Below are 20,683 nucleotides of genomic sequence, written 5' to 3'. Positions count from 1 at the left end.
TCTCCACAAGCAAAAACAGTTTCCTGCCCTCTGCATCTCCTCTCTCCCCCAGGTCACCTCTCCGCGCCTTGTGCCTGCTGAGTTCTGCGGTTCAGGTTGTGCAGATTGTTGTGTTCATCCTCAAATCTGGCTTCTGGGTGGGCAGGGTGGTTTAGTGTTGCTCTGGCTGCATTTCGTGGAGGAGAGACAGAAAAATGACTTCCTTGCTGTTCTGCCATCTTGGCTCCTCCCCCCTCAAGTCGGCCACTCTATTATTTTATTTATTTATTTTTATATAGTTTATTGTCAATCAAGTCGGTCACTTTAAGTCCTCAGTGGGCTTAGACCTGATTCTTGGGGGGCATCTTACACTCCCACCAACAATATATGAGGGTTCCAATTTCTCCACATTCTTGTCAACTCTTGTTATTGTCCTTTTTTTTTTTTTTTTTTTAGTGGACTAGTGATTTCTTGGCTTATTGCAAATCCTCCATTTTTTTCTTGCATTCCCAATAGATAATGTAAGGACTATGCGTTGAGTGGATATCGGAAACCAGGAAACAGCAAGTTTGGGCAGGAGGTGGAACTCAGTTTGGTATGCGTCAGGTGGGAGACACCTGTGGGACAGCCAGGGAGGGGTGTCTAGGAGACTTCTGGATATAGTGGTCTCTGCCTGGGACAGGGATCTGGAGTGAAAGCAGAGACAGGTACCTCACTGAAATTTAGATCTCACCAGCCCTGGGAAGGTATGTGAGTTCAAAGGGGAGGGTGTGGGGGCCCAGGGAGAGTGTGGAAAGTGAGAGGTGGAGGGTCCAAGACAGCCTGGAGAAGTACCACCACTGAAGTGACTGGAGAGGAAGGAGGCCCTGAGTGGACCCTGACACAGAGCATCAGAGAGTTCAGAGTATTGCCTTGGGAAAAGTGTCCAGGAGCAAGGGGCCAACAGGATCAGAGACCAGGAGTGTTTCCCTATGATATGCACTAAGAAGTGTCCACTGAACAAATGGGTAAAATGTCAATACATGTTGAAGTTTTGTGATGGAATTTCATTACATTATTTCATCAACTTCCCTGTGTGTGTGAAATTTTCCATATTTCCAAAATGATTTTCAAAACTTTTGTTTATTCTTTTTTTAAAAACCTTTATTTCTGAGAAGGGGGGGTGGAGAGAGAATCCCAAGCAGGCTCTGTACTGACAGCACAGAACCTGATGCAGGGCCAGAACTCACAAACTGTGAAGTCATGACCTGAATCCAAATCAAGAGTTAGAAGCTTAAATGACTGAGTCATTTAGGTGCCCCCAAAATAATTTTTAAAGCCCCATTGCATTCACCATAAAGAGATCACTGACAAACTTGACAATTATAGAATCTGTGGAATGGAGGAAACAGGAGCCCAATTCTAGGAAATGAGGGAGGAAAAAGGAGAGAGACAGAGACTGTTTTCACACCTGATGCATGACTCACTGACATCCCAGTTAGCGATCACCCAGCACATACACCCCAATTCTGAGAAAAGAAACAATTATGGGTGACAGTCATTCATTGCTTTGTAGCTGCTGGTGCCTCCCACACAGGGACCGTCCTCGGGTAGGCCCAGCCACAAGCCAAGAGCTCTTCCTCAAAAGGAAGAAAATTGCTCACCAAGGAATGCCCACATGCTAAATCCTAGATGCTTTGCTGTGGTTCTTCTATGAGGGTTGGCCATGAGCTCGAACACCACCCTCAACCACTGCAGACACCTGAATCCCTTTGGGTTCTTCGACACTATTGGAAGAGCTGCCTGCCCTTCAGCCGGGACCACCTGGAAGCCTTCTCTTGCTCCGGGCTCCTCTCAAAGCCTTACAGGCTACTCAGTAAATGCATCAGAGCAGCACACCGAAATGTGACGTAGACGGCCTCCCACATACACAGAAGTCCAACACATGTACTTTCTTACTGCCACTAAGGGGACAAGAGCACAGCATGTTCTTTCACTTCGCAGGATGTGATGGTTAATTTTATGTGTCCGCTTGACCAGGCCACAGGATGCCTGGAGACTTGGTCACACATTATTCTGGGTGTGTCTGTAAGGGATGAGATTAACAATTGAATCCATGCACAGAGCAAAGCAGACTGCCTCCCTGATGCAGGTGGGCCTCATCTAATCTGTTGAAGGCTTGAATAGAACAAAGTCTGAGTAAAGGAGAATGTGCTCTCTGCCTGCCTGTCTTCGAGCTGGGACATTGGTCTTCTCCTGCCTTCAGACTCTTCTCAGGCCTCCAGACTTGGGCTGGAGCTACGTCATTGACTTCCCTGGCTCTGCAGCTTGCCAACTGCAGGCCTTGGGCAGATCTCCATAATTATGTGAGCCAACTCCTTATAATAAGTCTTATATCTGTATCTATCTATATATATTTACATCTGTATCATGTGTATTTTCTATTGATTCTGTTCCTGTGGAGAATCCTAATACTAATCCTGACCACTGAACACCCAGAAACTTCCTCAGGTGGCCGGCCTCCATGTTCATATGGGATTTATCTCCCATGCTCAGCACATTTGTATCTGATCTCTGCATCTAAAGTACCTGCTACTTTCCACTCCCCAAATCCTAGGAACACGCTGTCATCAATGTATGAAGTCGTATGTATGGAGGATCATCAAAATCCCCATTGATTGGAATATTACTCGGCAATCGAAAAGAATGAAATCTTGCCATTTGTAACTACATGGATGGAACTAGAGGGTATTATGCTAAGCGAAATTAGTCAGAGAAAGACAGATATCATATGACTTCACTCATGTGGAATTTAAGAAACAAAATAAATGAACACAGGGGAAAAGAAGCAAAAATAAGATAAAAGCAGAGAGGGAGATAAACTATAAGGACTCTGAAATACAGAGAACAGACAGTTGCTGGAGGGATATGGGGGGGATGGGCTAAATGGGTGATGGGCATGGGGGAGGACCCTTCGGGTGAGCACTGGGTGTTGTGCGTAAGTAATGGATCACTAAATGCTACTCCTAACATCCTTCTTACACTATATCGTGACTAACTTGGATTTAAATTTTAAAAAAAGAAAATGTTCTTCTGAGGCACCGAGGTGGCCTGGACGCTGACAGCACAGAGCCTGTTTGGGATTTTTCTCTCCCTTTCTCTCCACCCCATCCCCTGCTCATGCTTTCTCCCTCTCTTCTCTCAAAATAAAGAAATAAGCTTTTAAAAAATAAAAAAGTCTTCTACCAGGAAAAACAATCTCCCACTCGACTAAATCGTAGCAGAGAACCGGCAACTTGACAGGTTTTAAGAGAAGACGAGAAAGCTGCACTGTTGTCTCTGCCAACAGAAAGCACACTGCTTCTGCCGTCCTCTGTACAGGAAGAGTAAAGAAGTATTTTCATATAAATAGTTTCACATCAAGCGGCATAAAATATATGTATTTGCTCCCATAAAAAAAGCCATGCCTGGGGGCGCCTGGGTGGCTCATTGGCTAAGCAGCCGACTTCAGCTCAGGTCATGATCTCGCAGATCGTGAATTCAAGTGCTGCGTCAGGCTCTGTGCTGACAGCTCAGAGCCTGGAGCCTGCTGCGGATTCTGTGTCTCCCTCTCTCTCTGCTCCTCCCCTACTCACTCTCTGTCTCTCAAAAGTGAATAAACATTAAAAATTAAAAAAAAAAAGCCACGCCTTGAATAGCAACTGCAAGTAGCACCCTCATCTGAGGAAGCCCATGATCGCTCCCCATCATTCCGGAGACCTGTGCCTTCTGCAGAGGCCAAAGGGGCGAGTTGCACTGCCTGCGGTAGAAACCACCCCTGCATCTTTCAAGTCTTTGAGGATCGCACAAATTTCTGTGATTCTCTCAGAGCTGAAACACTCTTTCAGTGTATTGACTGGTGAGAAGGAGGAGTTCCAGGGCCTCGACTTGTCCCTTTCTACTGTAATGGCCCTTATCCCATAGGCCTGGAGAGTCACGTGTAAATCCACCTGTAAATTTCAATTATACATCCTGAAACTAAGACAGTAATTTCAGGATGAGTCCGGAGTCTCACTGGGTGCAGCCTGCCTGGACCCGGGTCAAAACTCCAATTATCACCTGATCGCTGGTACCTCTACACAGTGGTTCTCTGTGTCGTCAGAAATTAGCATTAAATAGACTCAAGGTCTGCTAATCCCTGAAAAGTCTGTGTATTTTCCCTTCACAGAGCACAGTTCTCTGGCAGATGGCCCAGGAAAGATTTACGGTATGTGTCCGGGGTGCTGTTGAAGGGTTCGCCTCCAAAGTGTACTGGCCTCTCTTCCATTCACAGGGCTTTGGGTGACGGAACTGAGGTTCTCTTTCATAGTGGCTCAAGTCGGGCTTCTACCGCCCAACATGGAAGGCTCTGCTCGTGTACTGTTTCACTGTTTCTGTTGTGCAGATTAAGGAGGGTTTAGAGGCTGCCTGTTGGTCCTATTTGGTTTTTGGACAATTAGCCTCTACTAAAGATAAAGATAAAGATGTAAGTTAAACCATCCCAATTACCACCTGACGTCTGATGTCCCAGAAGGCCAAGTGCTGCCGTGTGTGCTCGGCTCCCCTGGGATCCCAACACTTCCGCTGAAATTATGGAGCCCATTTCTGTAGGAGCCTCTTCCACCAGCATCCCCAGCCTGCAGAGAACCAGTAGGAACCAGTAGTACCTCCTGTTTCAAAGGCACTCCCGTCACTAATGGAGTTCGCAAGATCTTAGTGAAGCGAGTTTCCTACAGGTTCTAGGAAAGGCATTTGGGGGGCGTGGGACTTGGCTAGGGGGTATGTGAGGGTCACGCAGGGTAAACCCATCTCAACATTCCTCCCTCCCTTTGTCTTCAGGTTCCCGGCCCTATTTTAAAGCAAGAAATTCCTGGCATCTCAACGTCAGTGAGACATAGTTCGTAGTTCCCTATTAAACCTGGGGTTCGGTCAACCAGCTACACCAACAAAGGAAACCACCGCTCGCTGTGCAAACTGGCACACCAAATCTAGGATCTCAGATAACTGTATCCTGTATTATAAATAAATTCAGGGGGCACCTAACACCTCAGTCGGTTGGGCATCTGACTTGATTTTGGCTCAGGTCATGATTTCACTGTTCGTGGATTCAAGCCCTGCGTCCAGCTCTGACAGTGCAGAGCCTGCTCAGGATTCTTGCTCTCCCTCTCTCTCTACCCCTCCCCTCCCCTCCCCTCCAGTACATACATACATACATACATACATACATACATACATATATACATACACTTAGGCCAATGAAACTATGTTCCTCCCTCCATGGCCTGACACCCACAGAAACCATTCCCATGTTTTCCAGATTTTGTGTTAATGTAAACTAGCAAAACCTTGCCATTGTTTCGATGCTTCCCCCTTTCAGATATGACTCTGGAACTAGCTTTCCCGAGGCAGGTGAGCACGGAACTCCAGTTCTGGGACTGGAGACAATGGGAGTGACACATACAGAGAACCGACCTCCCCCTGGGTGGTGGATTGAAACCATGCCCACGCCATTTTGCTGCTCCTTCCAATGAGAGGTGGAGTCTATTCCTCACCCCTGGAATCTCAGCATACCTCACAACTGGCTTCGACCAACAGAATGTGAGGGAGGTGACATGATGCAGGTTGCAGAGCCCAGGCCCCAGGGCCTCAGCAACTGCCTTCCTCCTCTCAGAAGCTGGAGGTCACCATGCCAGGGAAAAGCTGGGATGCAGGACCACAGGTCAGGTCAGCTCTGTCAGCTCCAGTGCCTCTGCCGCTCAGCCCCGGAGCACCCACTGGACAATTTCCTTGAGCATTTATTAGGTGCCACCTGTGTACCAGGCCTTGTGCTAAGTATGGGGAGTGGCGAGATACAGGCAGACCAGGGCCTGCTCTCAAGATCTCAGCTGGGGTACTCTTGCATAGATTCAGGGCAATGAGCTCAGTGCGGCGGGGACTGGGGTTAAGATGGCATGGGACCCCATCAGTGATTACCCATGATAAACTGTAGAGTGCGGCACTCATGCCTGTCCACAGTTTCTCTCCCTCACAGCCAGGATGCTTGGGTTCCCATATAGGCCTGGCCCTGTCATTGACCTGCGTGCGGGGTGGCCTTGGGCCGGCCACTTCACCGCTCATCTGTAACGCGGGACAGTAATAGCTACCCCTCAGGTATGCTCTGAGGATTAAACGAGAGCAGACACGGCAGTGCCAGGCCCCGAGTCAGCGCTCAGTGGAGAGTTAGTCCCCACCTTCCTGCACTTGCACTGCATCCAGGACCCTCACAATTCAGCAGAGTCCTCATCTCTGTGACTTTACAAGCAGCGTGGTGGCAATAATAGGACATCCCTCCAATGGCCTCCAGGCGACAGGAAAGCTCCACACAGGGCCTGGATGGGCCATTGGTGGCACTGATCTGGTGTCTGACCCCAATCCAACTTGACCTGTCTCCCTCTGTCACCTGCCCTGCCAACCTGCACATTAGCAATTCCACCTTTCATGATGAGGGAACACAGAACTCTCACCACCCACCCCACACGTGCCCAGATGGCCGCAGGTGGCCTCAGGGCCCCCTTCGTGTCATCTGGGTGGCCCCCACCCCCAGGCCTGGTTTCTTTCTGGGTGAGCTCCCCCTGGTGAAGCACTCCTACCTGCTGAGGGCACTACTGCAGGCTGAACTTTGGGTCTTGAAGCCCTAGCGTCTGCCCATCTATGGTTAGGGCGAATTCCCACCTAACGGGGCCGACGTGGGGAAGATGCGGGACGACATATATAGACCGCAGCAGGCTCTGCACCTTCATTATTAGAGCCTGGCCAATTCCTCTCCTGCCCTTCCCATGTGGCATGGGGGAAGAACTAGCCAATGTTCTAGAAGCCGTTCCCAGCTCAGCCCAACAGGCTGTGCTGTGGGGCCTCAGGCAGGTTATTTAACCTCTCTCGGCCTTTGTTATCTCACCACTAAAACAGAGAATTCCTACTAGCCAAGCTGCTAAGAGGTTTGGATAAAATTAAACACACCAAGTGACTGACACGGGGTTTTGCACATGTGGTGTTAGAAGCAAAATGCAAAGGTAGTGTCAGCTGATATTTAAATCATTATTCTTATTGTTAAAAAATACCTACTCACCCTTCAAGGAGGCCCACACGTCACCTCCTCCTGAGAGCCCGGTCTCTCCCCTTGGCGGTCACGGCCCCCCCCACCCTGTACTCCCACGGCCCCTGCACCTGTCTCGCACAGCTGCTTTACTAACTCCGCAAGTATGTGTTCAGTGTCTCATGTGGGTAGGATGCTGAATCCAGGTGCAGGACATACAGTGATTAATGAGACGTGGCCCCTCCTCTCATGAGGCTTCCGTTCTAGTCGTGGGGACAGACAGTGAATGTGTCAAGAGGTGGAAATTTTCACAGCATTAAGGAGTCCATAAAATGAGAAAACATAGTACAGAAACTGAGGCTTACATTGGGTTATCAGGGAAGGGCTTGTTGAGCAAATGACATTCAAGCTGAGTTCTGAATGATAAAAAAAAAAAAGTACGCTTGACAAAGAACCACTTGTTAGGCAGAAAGAAGAGCTAGTGCAAAGGCCCTGAGGCAGGGAATAAGTATGGCAAGTCTGGGAACAGAATGATCCAGGGGACTCGAACACAGTAGTGAACACACTTGTCACTGTAAGTTTCCACTTTCAGATGAAGCCCCGAGGGCACACATCTGATTTACTGGGTCCAGAGCACAGGGCAGACCTGGAGCTCTGGCCGCGGTATGAAAATGCTGTTGGTACTAACAGAAGTGAGTCAGCTGGCCTTTCTGCAGTACCAGTCACATCAGGGAAGACTCCCACTGGGTTGCCCAGCCAGGCAGGGGCTCCCCTCCCTGGACCAACAACCCTCAGGCAAAGTTGTTAGAAGAGGGGAGCCAGAGAGGTGCCCAGAGAGAGGAAGTGACCTGCCTGAGATCACACCACCAGCAAGCAGCAGAGATGGGTGTCGAATCCAGTTTCCTCTGCTCCTTTGCCACAGGTCTTCTGTGCATCCCACTCACCCTCTACCCCACCCGCCACCCCAGGCTATGGTGTCAAGAACCCCGCACACCATGAAAGGGAACCATGGGACCATGTGAGGAGGGCTGCATCAGGTCCCGCCTCCTTTCCTGCTACACACCCAAAGTCATGCCCAGCCAGGCAGCCTGTCTAACCTGGATGCAGATGAGATCAGTTTGAAGTGAAAAGCCAGGAGACTGGAGACTGGAGAGCCAAAGTGCCAGTGCAGAATGCCCTGGGCTCCAGGTCCAGCGCTGTCATTCCAGCCCCAAAGCCACCTCTCCCGGGCAGCCAGAGCCAACCATTTCCCAAGTTAGCGTGCAGGGCCTGCCTGCAAGTATGTGCCAGCATTTCAGGGCCATATTGATACAGGCCCTGCCTTAACATCAGGAGCCCTTGTCTCCTGGAAAGAATGACATGCAAATCTCTGATCCAGTCACCCTCCAGGCTCCAACAAGACTTCATTGGAAAAGTTTTATTGAAAAAAAAAAATTGTACAAATAAGTTCTTGGTGTGACAGTGACAAAGGCTCATTTTCCCCCTTCCCTCCCCATCTTTGGAAATCTACAAAAGGAGAAAAAAAGTTCATCCCCATGATGCCTGACCAGAATCTGCCCACGAGCCGCCCCCCTGCCCTGCCCATGAGCTATTCCCCGATCCCTCCCTGGGGCCAGGGCCATCGTGGGGATGCTTGTCCCAGGGGCTGCAGCACCTCATTTTATAGTTGAGGAAAGTTGGGAGAGGATTGGAATAGAGCTGGAGAGAGGGCTGAGGTGATGGTCGGGACAGGGAAAGAGGACCCCCATTTCACAGGGGCTGGGCTGAACCCCCACTAGCTCGATTCCGTCTCACAGATGAAAAAGCACTTGGCTATAAATATGAACACTGATTGAGGCAGGCTTAATCCCAGGGCTCCGAGGGCAGGACCTGACTACTGCCCAGGCCCCACAAAATGTGGGGTCCCTGGGCTCGGCATCAGGGTATCTGGAGCCACGTCCAAGCAGAGTGAATTCTGGCTGGGAAGGTCTGCTCAGACACACAGGGAGCCTGCTCTGTTTCCCCACCCCCACCCCGTGGGAAATCCAAGGTCGGTACCTCAACTCCCCCCCTCCCATAGCACCCATGTGTCTCAGGAGCCTTCGGCTGCCTCCTGCCATCCCATGACCCTGGGGCCCTACAGCTCGTCTCGCATCTTGTCACCCTTGGGCCGGACCAGGCGCCCAATGAACAGCAGGGAGCCGCTCTGGGTGTCTCGAACCAGGAAGATGAAGGGGTGGTCGGCATAGAAGAGCTTGGGGCTACGCAGCTCCTCACGCCCATAGATGTCCTGGTCAAAGGGGTTCCCCTCCGTGTCCCACTCGAAGGCGGTGGCGTGGAACACACTGGCCAAGTACAGGTCCTTCTTGCCTGACATGCGTGAGAGATCTGCCTTGTTCTTGTCGATGGCCTCAGTCAGACCCAGCCCGGCCAAGTGTTTCTGTGGGATGAGGTGGGCACCAGGTGAGACCACGTTGGGCAAGGCCCCTAGACCCGTACCCTCTGCCCTCGCCACCCATCATCTCCTACCCAGTTCCTCAGAGCAGAGATCACCTACCACCTCCTCGTCACCTCCTGCATGCCAGACATGATGTGGACACTCCACCCACTGCTTCCTTAACTCTCACGACAACTGTGCAAGAGCTTCTTGCCCCGTAACAGATAAGGCAACAGAGACTCGGGGCGAAGGCAGAATTTGCCCCTGGTCCTGCTGAGCAGTCTTGATTGGTGCTTCTCAAAGTACGGGTCACAGACTGCCAGTACGGGCACGCCCTGGGAGCTCATACGGAACACATCTCCTGACCCTCTCTCTCCCAGAGCCACTATCAGAATCAGGATCCAGGAAACTTCTGTAACAAAATCTTTAGGTAATTCTTGGCACATTCAAATGTGAGGAAGATGAATCTAAGGCTAGCTCTGACTGTATCACCCTGCGGCTTAAAACCTGCCCACTGTGCTTGATGCCTGGGATTTGCTTCAAAATAATCTGATGGGGGAGGGACCCTGGGGTGGCTCCCTTGAGCATCCAACTTTGGCTCAGGTCATGATCTCATTGTTTGTGAGTTCAAGCCCCACATGGGGCTCTCTGCTGTAAGCACAGAGCCTGCTTCATGCTTCAGATCCTTGGTCTCCTTCTATTTCTACCCCTGCCCCATTCATGCTCTCTCTCCCTCTCTCAAAAATACACAAACGTTAAAAAAAATAATAATAATCCAGGGCGCCTGGGTGGCTCAGTCGGTTAGGTCTCCGACTTCGGCTCAGGTCAGATCTCACATTCGTGGGTTCGAGCCCTGCGTCAGGCTCTGTGCTGACAGCTAGCTCAGTGCCTGGAGTCTGCTTCTGGTTCTGTGTCTCCTTCTCTCTCTGCCCCTCCCCCTCTCATGCTCTGTCTCTCTCTGTATCAAAAATAAATAAAACATTAAAAAAATTTTTTTAAATGAATAATAATCTGAGGGGGAGAAATGGCTGTGTATGGATGAATCCTTACCGGTCATGAGCTGCTGATGGTTGAAGCTGGGTGATGGATACAGGAGAGCTCATTACACTGATCAATTTTAACGCATATATATTTTTTAAATGTTTATTTTTGAAAGAGTGCAAGCGGAAAGGGGCGGAGAGGGGGGAACAGAGGATCTGAAGCAGGCTTTGTGCTGACAGCAGTGAACCAAACCAATGTGGGACTTGAACTCCCAGACCATGAGATCATGATCTGAACCAAAGTGGGACGCTCAACCAATTGAGCCATCCAGGTCCCGTAATATATATTTTTATATATTTCCACAGTAAAAAATTACACCCACCCCCCCAAACATGTACCCTTTTCCCCACACGCACACTTTCCATGGCTCTGCAGAGCCCCTGGGCGCCTAGCACAAGCTCTTTCATACATGAACTGTGCTTGCGCTGTAGCCTCACCCCTGAGCATGCCCCTCCCAGCTCTTTATTCGACAGCCTCACTGAACAGCCGGCACCCTCAACGGTGTCCCAATGGCCACCCCCATCCCTGTAGAATGCTTTAACCACCCCCTCTTCTAGAAAGCCTTCCCTATCCCCCAAGACTGGAGCCCTGCCTCCCTGCAGCTCAGCGAGGAAGAGGCCGCAGAGGACTACTGGCTGAGTCATCAGCAGCCTCCAGACCCAGGCTTTCTGCAGAACAGGCCACCTCCCCGACCAGGCCAAACAGGCACTTGAGCTGGGGTCCTGAGGGCCAGTGGGTCCCGAGACAGGCATTCTAGGCCCAGCTACTCCAGTCCCAATGACCCTATACAAGTCACACACTTCAAATTCCCAACTCAGGGTACCCCATGGACCAGTGCACCCACCCAGGGTTCCAGGAAGACATGGGAGAAAAAAAAAAGAATGGAGCAGATAGCAACCAGGGCAGAGGAGGAGCTGGGAAAGACCGGGGCAGGCCCAGGACACGGTGATGGCTCCTCTGTGGACACCTCGGCATGATCCACAGGGCAGGCTACACAAGCGCCACTGGCCTGCGGTTTGGAGCCGAAGCCCCATTTCATGGCAAGCTTTCTCTCCAGTGTCAGCAGTGATTCTCAATCAATCCCGTGAGCAAGAAGCTTGCCAAGGAACCATTTCTGGCATCCAAGGCAGGAATGAGATGAAAGTTGCCCCTTTTGAGTAGGTAAGAAAAAATATCTCTCCTGACAAAAAGGCCGCCTTGAATTTTCACCCTGAGGACTACTCACAGCTCTACCACTAACCAAGGTGACCTTAGCAGGTCACTGCCTCCCTCCAAGCCACTGCCCAACACCCAGGGTGGTCATGAGGAGAAAGTAATGTTGGGTGCGTGGCTTCAGTTGCCCGCCATCCCAAGTGCCTCACCTGTTACTCCTACTGCTTCACAGGGGAATGACCCTTCAACTGGAACAGTTCAGAACTGGGGACACCTCAGACTCAGGGGCAGCACAGCACAGGATCAGGGCACGGCTTGTGCCAGATGTCTGAGTTCCTGTCTGTGTGACTCTGGAAACTGAGCCCCAGTTTCCTCATCTTTAAGAAGCTTGTTAGTCCTACCTAATGAAGTTGTTTTGAGGCTTGGAAGCTTAACATGTATGAAGTGTTCAGAAGAGTGTCTGGCATACAGCAAGCGCTCAATTGCATTTAACTACTGATGTCATCGCTACATTCCCAAGGGAAGGTCTCATGCCTCTCCCCCCAGCAGCCCCCACTACTGCATGGACACCCACAGAGGCGGAGGATAGACCTGCTGAGCTGACGAATGGGTGCCCCAGGCACCCCTCTCCTTAGGTCCTGCAGACCCCCGAGTTGGGCCACCCCTCACCTGCAGGTCGTGGGTCACCTCTACCACACCCTTGGGCAGGGAGATGGCGACAGCCTTCTTTTGCATCTTCCCCATCCAGCTCTTCAGCTGCTCCTTGGTCAGCAGCTTCTCAAGGCGCTCCAGGGGCTCCACATGGTGCGGCATAAGGATGATGAGGCTGGAGAGCTTGTGGGCCAGTGGCATCTCCACAATCTGCAGTTTCTCCTTCTCGTCATCGTAGTAGTTGTAGAGGCCTGGGAGGAGAGCCAAGAGGGCACTGGGCACGCGGGGCTGGGGGTGGGCCGGGACCGAGCACCCTCACGCCCCCACCTTGGCCCCCCACTCCGCAGGTCACCCACCTGTGCGGTGCATCATCGTAACGCCCACAGTATAGGAGCGGGTCACCATGAAGCCTCGATTGTCCACCATCTTGTGGTGGAACCTCTCGTCCCAGTGTGCTGTAGTGGGAAGCAGAACACAAGTCAGAAACAGATGGCCCCCACTCAGGACATGGACCCCCAACTGCACACGCTGGATTTCTCTCTGCCACAGGCCTCTGTTCCAGCCTGTGGGGCTCACCTTCCCCCCACTCAGCACCCAGTCTACAGCATACACGCTCCCCACTTTGGGGGACAGGGGTACTGGCCCCGGGACATGCTGCCTGAAGCTATAGCTCTCTACAGTCAGGGTCTCCCTGATTCCACAGGACAGGGAATTCTTTCAGAAGGACCCTCGACTCAGATACCGCCACATCCACCCTTTACCCTGGCACCTGTCAGGCACTCCGGCAACACATGCAGAGCTGACTCCCCACCCTAGCTGCCAAGGGCCCTATGCCCGGCCGCCCCGCCTCTCCGGACTCACGCTTGAAGAACATGGCATTGACCAGCAGGGCACCGTCTGTGCGCTCCACGTCCTTGGTGACCTCGGGCAGCTTGCCGTCGGTGGTCTGCGCTGCCCACTCGTTGATGGACTGCAGGGCGCTGCGCTTGTCGCGGAAGTTGATCTTGGAGTGCTCACAGTTGTAGTGCTGCTTGCTGCTGCGCACGAAGTCCTCGGCGAAGCTCACCGAGCTGGGCCCGTACAGGCGGCTGCCCAGCTTCCAGGTCACGTTGCGTGCCGTGTTGTTGCTGAGCGTCCGCAGCAGCTCGCCCAGGCCCGCGTGCACCTCCTCATCGCGCAGCTGCTCGGCGCTCAGCACCGCCTTGGCCTGGGACGCCGTGGCCGCCTTGCCCCCCAGCGACACGAGCCCCAGGGACGAGGCCACCACCACAGGTGACAGCAGGATGTTCTCCACCGCCTGGTCCTTGGCCATGGCCTGGTACAGGCTGAAGGCCAGGCCGGCACTGCGCTCAGCCAGTGTGGCTGCTTTGGGGCTCAGCTTCTCTGCCACGCCTGGTGCTGCGGCGGCCGCAGGCTTCTTCACCTCGGCGGCCAGAGCCCCGGCCAGGAGGCAGCAGGCGCTGATGAGCGTGAGGAAGTGCATGGCTGGGAGGCAGGCTGTATGCACCACGGAGGACCTGTCAGGGCTGCAGAGAGGGTGGCCCTGAAACCCTAGATGTTCCTCCCCAAGAACCATTCCCAGCCTTCTGGCAGCCACCAAGTCCCCTGCAGATGGGAGCAAGAGACCCCGGAGTTCTGGGGAGCCCAGACCTAACTCAGAGTTGCCCAGATCAGAAGTCTCAGTCTGCCCACCCTCTCTGAGGCCATCTCTGAGCTCTAATCCAGGGCAGGGTTTCTTGCAAGTCACCAGCTCCACACTATTGATTTCTTACACTGAACCTACAACACTTAGTCTTGTGTGTGAATTATACGTGATCTCCATCCCTAACTAGTCTATGAACTCCAAGTGGACAAGAAATCTAGCCAGTCTGGTTTTCCTCTACATCTCCCAGTGCCTAGCACACAAAGGGCCTCAGCTGTTGCTCAATGAACAGAAATCAGGGCAACTTGGCCAGACTTAGGGTCTTCAGTTTGTATTACGATTAGCTCCAATCTCATACGATCCCAGGACCCTCTCCAGTGGAAAAAAGTGGCGGATGGACCAAGGGTCTGCATGAAGCTCAAGTGCCTGGACAAAGGATGTCCTGTTGTGACAGGATGAAGGACTGCCCCTCCCCCTAAGCCTTTTATCCTGCTCTGGGATGTTAGTGAGTCACCGGTTGGCTCACTCATTACATGGGGAAACCCAGATGCTAAACTCTGCTGCCCCAAGGGTGACCTTGAGTGTGTGTCCACTCCTCTCTCAGCCTCAGTCTCCAATTTCAAAGCTGTAAGGATCTAGGTCTCCATGCCCAAGGCCTCTATCCTAGCAGGGTCAGGCCTTCCCATCTGTCCACAGTCCTGAGAGTGGATGGGAGATCCCTAGGACAAAAGCAGGGTGGGAGCTAGGTTTCCTGAGAGGAAGGATACTGGAGGAGTAAGTCAACAGTTGAATGGCCCGTTCGCCAGAGGCTAGCCAGATGCGTGTTCGCAGGAAGCTCGGTCCACCTCAGATTCCATTCTGCCCTCCCATCTGACAGTGGCCGTCACACAGGCCCTCTGCTCTGTGGCTTCAGGGCTGTCCTCAGGATCCTTTCCAAACCACAGCAATAGCGGTGGCCCCTAAAATAAGCTTCACTCTCCTCCTGAAGCCTCAAATCAGGACGGTCTCTCCGTATGGGATACTTCCCCACTACTTTGATGCAGGATGGAAGTGGGGGGGGGGGTGTTTGTTAGGAACTCTGGTGGAGGCTGGAGTCCCATTCTGGGGTCCATAAGAAAGACCACAAATTCAGAATCATGGCAGAGGACCCTCAGGAACTCAGCCTGTCTGCAGGAGCACTGGGTCTCTGGGAAGAATCCACTCTGTGAATCGAGGCAGGTCCCCCCTCCCTGAGCAGCCACCTCTCAGAAGGTGCGGTGTAAAGGGATGCAAAGGATGTATGGAGAGAGAAGTCAGGGGAGGAGACAAGGCATAAGAGAGACCTATACCCTAGAACACAGACCAGGGAGGGGGTATCTCTGGGCACACCTTGCTCCCAGCCCTAGCTCCTTCCCCATCTGGAAGCCTCAAAGGCAGAATGACCACAGAATTACTGCACAAAAAAGGACACCTAAGAGTCAAATGGGGCACTACTGATTATTATGCCTGGACACCAGGCATTTGGTCACTCAACTCAAAGGCCACCTCTAATCCATACAGCTGATGCCAGAGCACAGACCTGGGAGAAAAAGCCACTAGCATCCCACTGGGAGCGAGTCAAGGACCTCAGCTCCCAGCCCTGCCACGTGGCAGCCACCATCTTGACAGCCCCCACCCCCCAGCCAACCAGAACCTCAAAGGGCTGGGAGGGGCTTTCCAAGAAAGCTCCAAATGACTGGTTTGGGATTCCTCAAGCAGCCACACAGCTGCGCTCCTGCTCCCGCTCCTGCTCCTGCTGCTCCAGTTCCCACTCTAGGTGACGTGGCAGGCTGGAAACTGAACTAACCCCATCAGCCAGCAGAGGGGGGCTTCCAGCCTGGGAAGCAGGAGGCCTGGGTTCAAGTCCCAGAGGTGCCCCAGAGCCTCCTTGACCTTAGCTCCCACACATGGGTCTCTGCAGGGAGATGGGTGGCTGTGGAGAAGGGCTGCCCTGTTAACCCGGCAGCGGCAAGAGGGAGGCAAGTCACTGCAAGCAAGCTGGCCTCCCACAGCCCAGCCCATGCTGCCACAGAGAAATCCCAGCCCTGAGGCCAAGGTTAGACGAATTTGCAGTCCCACAAAGAAAAATACACGATCAGAGAGCCGAGGGCTGTGCCTACAGCTGGCCAGACTGAGTTGAGACTGGACTCCAGGTTCTTGTAAGTAAGAGGGAAGGGAAGCAAAGGCTAGAGGGGTCACCAGAGAGGATCTCAAATACTTGAGTCTAAAGTACCTGGAAACTGCCCCAGGGGGAGGCCAGTGCCTGCCTTTTTCATTCTGAAAGAAAACAGAAGAATGAGGAAGATGGGCTATGAGCTAGAATGGTGGTGAGGCGGGGCCTAGAAGGCCCAACCCCAACATGGGACCCCGTCTAAACTGCCCCTGGCACAAAGGAAGGCAGCTAGTCCCAGCTCCACAGAGACCTTGGAGGTTGTCCACCTCACTGGACAGTGAGTGCCACTGAGGCCAGAGAGGGGCATGTAGCCACCTCAGGTCCCACGGGATGGGGGGCGGGGGAGGACGCGCGCTTCTTCCTTCTGGAAGCACCTCCAGAGCCCCCAGAGGAAGGCTGGAAGCGGTATCCTGTTACACAGTGAGGTTAAAACAAAACCAAACCAAACCATTTCTGCAGGGAATCCGGGTGACCCCAGACAAAAGGAGTGGATCCAGAGGCCTCCGGAGGGGGGATGGGCAGATGAACCATCCAAAGACAGGAGGGTGTGGTGCCAGCTAGGGACTTCCAGGGAACCAAGGCCCCCAATTTCCCTCTGGCCTCCATGCCCTCCATCCGGGCCCTACAGCCCAGAAGGACCTGCCGGAAACCGAGAAGAGGAGGGGCTGGGCCTTCTGGCCATGCTGGAAGTGGTTTCATTCTTCCTCCACTCTGGCCGCCTCAGGAATGTCCACAGGCTGGGGGCAGGGAACCCTGGTCTTTGGCAGTAGCCTTAATCCTGCAGTCACTCCAAGAACCACGGGGCAGGGACAGAGTTGAAGAGTGGGTGACTCAAAGCCTTCTAACCAGCTAACTTTCCCCTCTTGGTGGGGGGATATGGAGCCTGCTGATTCCTCACCCCGTTCCTAGAGGAGGTGGGGACACTGGTCCTGGTCAAGTTCTTCCTGTAGCTGCCAACATGTACACATGCAGTATGCAGATCAGAAATGGAGCCACCGTTTGTGACTACCCCCAAACGGTGGGATCCCAAGAAGCCTTCCCAGAAAAGCCAGGGCTTTTTCATTACTTTCCTACCACCCTACAGTCCGGAGGCTCAGGTGCCCCCTCCGCAACATGCCCCCGCTGACCCCCAGGGCCTCAGCCCGAGAGGTGGAGGCGCCTAACTGCAGGGCTGGCCTGGCTTCCTACCCCAGCTGGAGAGGCCCCCGACCCCTCCTCCTCCCTGCTGGTTCCTGCACAAGGCAGTCTCAGTATCCTGGCTCCCTGCCCCACTCTTTCCTGCCATCACCACCCCTATCCCAAACTTCTATGGAGCCCTGCACTTTTTCCGAGCCTCTGAGTGCCTCGACTTCCCACCCTTGCCCTGATTTCGCCCTAGTCCTACAGGCTCACTCTACCATCACAGTCTAGTCCCCGGCTCCTGACCCCGAACGCTCCAGCTGCTCCCAAAACTCCACGGACTCCGGTTTGCTGGCTCTGAGTTAGCCCCCAACCCCTCTCGGCGGCCTCCCGCCCCCTCCCACTCTTCGGAGCACCCCAAAGCGCCCGCCGCCCGCAGGCCGGTCCCTGCCCTCACCTGCGCCGGGCTGGCTGGCGCCGGACCGTAGTCCCACTCAAGCCGCGGACGGATTCCACTCACCGCCGCTCCCGGCTCCCCAGATCTATATATGGCGTTCCCCTCCTCCCGCCCGTCCCGAGAAACTTCTGGAAAGTTGGAAAAGCTTCCGGAGGGCGCCCCGGCTCCGCCAAAAAAAAAAAAAAAAAAAAAAAAAAAAATCCAAAGACCTCCCCCAGACCGCCCCGGCTCCCGCCCCTCCCCCTGCGGGCTCTCACCCGGCCCCTGGGTCCTACTGCCCCGCATCGGGATGGGCACTGGGAACCCCCACCAGAGAGGCCGGGGACCGAATCGCACGACTAGCATTGCTCGCGGAGACTCCGAATTTTTGAGGTCCTGGAGATGGGACCGGAGTGGGGGGCGGGGGGTTAGTTCGAATCACTGAGCTGGAGGGGACACTGAGTTTCAGGGTCCAGCTCCCCGGAGAGGGACGCCCCGAATCCCCACAAGTCACCTTACCCCTGATCGCACTTCCTTCCAGCAGCCCTTTGCCTTGCAGGGGTTCTGCCCCGAGGGGATCCGTTCCCCCGTTTTAGAGCTGAAACTTAATTGGGTCCCCCGACACGCCCCCTCCTCAGTCAGGGCCCCTCTGCTTTGTCTTCGAGGAGGTGGTCAGAAATTGAGAAGCAGCATCTTTCACCATCCGCAGCTTCTCCCGAGATCACCTCGGCGGCGTCAGAGCTCCACGTTAGTGACTGCCCTCAGGGGAAGAGGGATCCTAAGGGGCCCAATACCCACCCCTCACCCTGCAAAGTCTTGAAATGATAGAGGCGGGGTCTCCGAGGGAACGTCGTGGTTTGGCCGGGTCTGAAGGGGTGCACAGGAAGGAGAACCATGGCTGTCCACTAAGTAGTATGTTGTGTGGCCTTAAGCAAGTTACTTTCCTTTTCTAGGCCACAGTTCCTTCTTTGACTGTGAAATGTGGTGCTGTCATTCCTTGCTTCCTTCCCGTGTCTGTAGGTCTGTCTCCCTGTCTCCTTGGTTATCCCTGCCCCCTCCCAGTCTGGGTCCCCTCCCATGGCTCCAGGTCTATCAACCCCTCTCACCCCACCCTCCCACAACTGATAGTCCCTTAAGCTCTGAGCTAAGCTGGGTATTCATTTCTCTTCTAGGTGCTAAAGACAGAGCTGAGAACAGAACAAAGTCCCTGCTATCAAGATGTACATTATGAGGAGGAAACATGCAGGTTAGCAGGGAACTCAAGAAGGCAGCAGAAGGGGCGCCTGGGTGGCTCAGTCAGTTAAGCATCTGGCTTTGGCTCAGGTCAGATCTCACGGTTCGTGGGTTCGAGCCCCGCGTCGGGCTCTGTGCTGACAGCTAGCTCAGAGCCTGGAGCCTATTTCAGATTCTGTGTCTCCCTCTCTCTCTGACCCTCCCCTGCTCCAACTGTCTCTCTCTGTCTCTCAAAAATAAAATAAAAAGCAATAAAAAAAAAATAAAAAAAAAAGAAGGCAGTAGAAGATTGTAAGATTAAATAGATGGAGGGAGAGACAAAAGGAAAGAGGGAAGCTAGGTTATGGAGCCAAGAAGGCCTTTATTTGGGGTCTGCAGTCCTCCGGCGAGGTTCCGTGACTGGAGTACCAGGCAGAGTTAAAGGGGTTAAAGGTGAGGGGTTTCAGGTTTGGTCTTGGGGGGCTGATTACCAAGTAAGGGCATTTTAGGGTCACGGCGGCGGGACTGGATAGGTTGCCTGTCTCGTTGGGGTGGGGGAAACTGGAGCTTCATGATTGGCTGTTTCCAAATGGGGCAGGACATCCCAGGTCTGCAGGTGAGGAGGGGGGGTCGTCTGTGCACATGTTCTCCTCCAGACCCAATGGACACTTGGTCGCCATCCCAAGGTGACTTCCAAGGTGACTTTTACAAAGATTGTTTAGGACATCCCCCTATCTCCCGCAAGTCTTCTAATAGTGAAGTAGTAGATAGCAGATGGGCACAGTATGGAGAGGAAGAGACAGAGTAGAGACCCTACATTCACTCACTCATTCCTTCATTCGATCAATCAACTACACTGAATATCTTCTTTTGACCAGGTGCATCCTTGGATCCTGGAGAACGAATGAATCCCAGCACCCAGTGGATGAATCATCTGAGGCCCTGGCAGCAGGGGTCGGGGGAGAGACCTTTCTGGCCACCCCAGTGTGGCGATGGTGACTAACTTGGAAGTCTGGGTTAGGTGCTGCTGCTCGAAGTCTGATTAGGACTGTGAGAAATCTTACATTCGAAGAGTTTCAGACTCTTTGACTCAGGGTCAAAGAATTAGGGAGGACTTGAATCCTGAAGTGACCATGATAGAAGGTGATATCTTCCTTGAGCCCTCATGGGATCTTTGAATCCATCTAAGGAATCTTCGAGTGTTAAATCTCATAGTCAGAGACTCTTAGAAGAAAAGAAGCCTCGGCTGCGGGCTGCAAGGCATCTCAGAGGTCATGGAGTCCTGCGTGCAGCCCCAGGCTGAAGCCTCTCTACAGTATCCCAAAGGCAAGCACTCAGCACCTCCAAGAACAGGGAGTTCGAGTCCCACAGAGCCAGTTCAGTATTCTTTCTTAGGATAGGTCTGATCATTAACACATTGTCTCTCTATAGAGTGGCATCCATTTCTTTGGAGTGGCTGTCTGGTTTCCATGTGCTTCCTTGCCTCAACTATGTGTTGCTTTGAAGGATAAATCTTTGTTATCCAAGGAAACCGCCTGGGTCACAGGCCATACCCTGCCCTCTACCCCACCCCCACGCCCAGCTTGGTCCTCTGATGGTAATCAGCTCAGGCCATGCATTAAGAGTCCATCAAAGCTGGTGGAATAAAGAAAGGTTGGTCTTGGTTTCCAGTATGCCCAGATTGTCAGAATCACACAGGGATTTCCTCTCTTCCATCTCTTAGCTCTTTGAGGCCTCACTAGCACTCTTAGGGGTAAGCTGAATGCCATGACTCT

General features: G+C 53.1%; 1 protein-coding gene and 2 long non-coding RNA genes across 3 annotated transcripts in view; 2 read left to right on the top strand and 1 right to left on the bottom strand.

The window, feature by feature from the left end:
• The window catches only part of LOC115307071, a 5,932-nt gene extending 913 nt beyond the window's left edge, over positions 1 to 5,019 (top strand). The window contains exons 2-3 of the long non-coding RNA XR_003915543.1: positions 4,166 to 4,204; positions 4,816 to 5,019. This is a non-coding gene — a long non-coding RNA (uncharacterized LOC115307071). The remainder of the gene's footprint in view (positions 1 to 4,165; positions 4,205 to 4,815) is intronic.
• A 3,413-nt stretch (positions 5,020 to 8,432) lies between these two features.
• SERPINH1 (serpin family H member 1) lies at positions 8,433 to 17,828 on the bottom strand. The gene is made up of 5 exons (XM_029957407.1): positions 17,718 to 17,828; positions 13,170 to 13,834; positions 12,665 to 12,763; positions 12,327 to 12,559; positions 8,433 to 9,467 (listed from the first exon to the last, which is right to left on the bottom strand). The coding sequence occupies exons 2-5, from the start codon at positions 13,789 to 13,791 to the stop codon at positions 9,165 to 9,167; spliced, it is 1,257 nt and encodes a 418-aa protein (XP_029813267.1). The 5' UTR covers positions 13,792 to 13,834; positions 17,718 to 17,828; the 3' UTR covers positions 8,433 to 9,164.
• Positions 17,829 to 17,942: 114 nt separating this feature from the next.
• Positions 17,943 to 20,336, top strand: LOC115306843. The gene is made up of 3 exons (XR_003915454.1): positions 17,943 to 18,089; positions 18,869 to 18,942; positions 19,787 to 20,336. It is a non-coding gene; the product is annotated as an uncharacterized LOC115306843 (long non-coding RNA).
• Positions 20,337 to 20,683: the final 347 nt, after the last annotated feature.

Source organism: Suricata suricatta, chromosome 11 (genome assembly GCF_006229205.1).
Source record: "Suricata suricatta isolate VVHF042 chromosome 11, meerkat_22Aug2017_6uvM2_HiC, whole genome shotgun sequence".
Classification (NCBI taxonomy): domain Eukaryota; kingdom Metazoa; phylum Chordata; class Mammalia; order Carnivora; family Herpestidae; genus Suricata; species Suricata suricatta.
This window is presented reverse-complemented; position numbering and strand designations above follow the sequence as displayed.

Excerpts from the sequence above, each read along its gene's own strand:
- SERPINH1 (XM_029957407.1), bottom strand. The coding sequence starts at position 13,791 with ATGCACTTCCTCACGCTCATCAGCGCCTGCTGCCTCCTGGCCGGGGCT. Across the intron at positions 12,764-13,169 it reads CAATGCCATGTTCTTCAAGC|CACACTGGGACGAGAGGTTC; the intron begins GTGAGTCCGGAG and ends TTCCCACTACAG. Across the intron at positions 9,468-12,326 it reads AGGTGACCCACGACCTGCAG|AAACACTTGGCCGGGCTGGG; the intron begins GTGAGGGGTGGC and ends CTCATCCCACAG.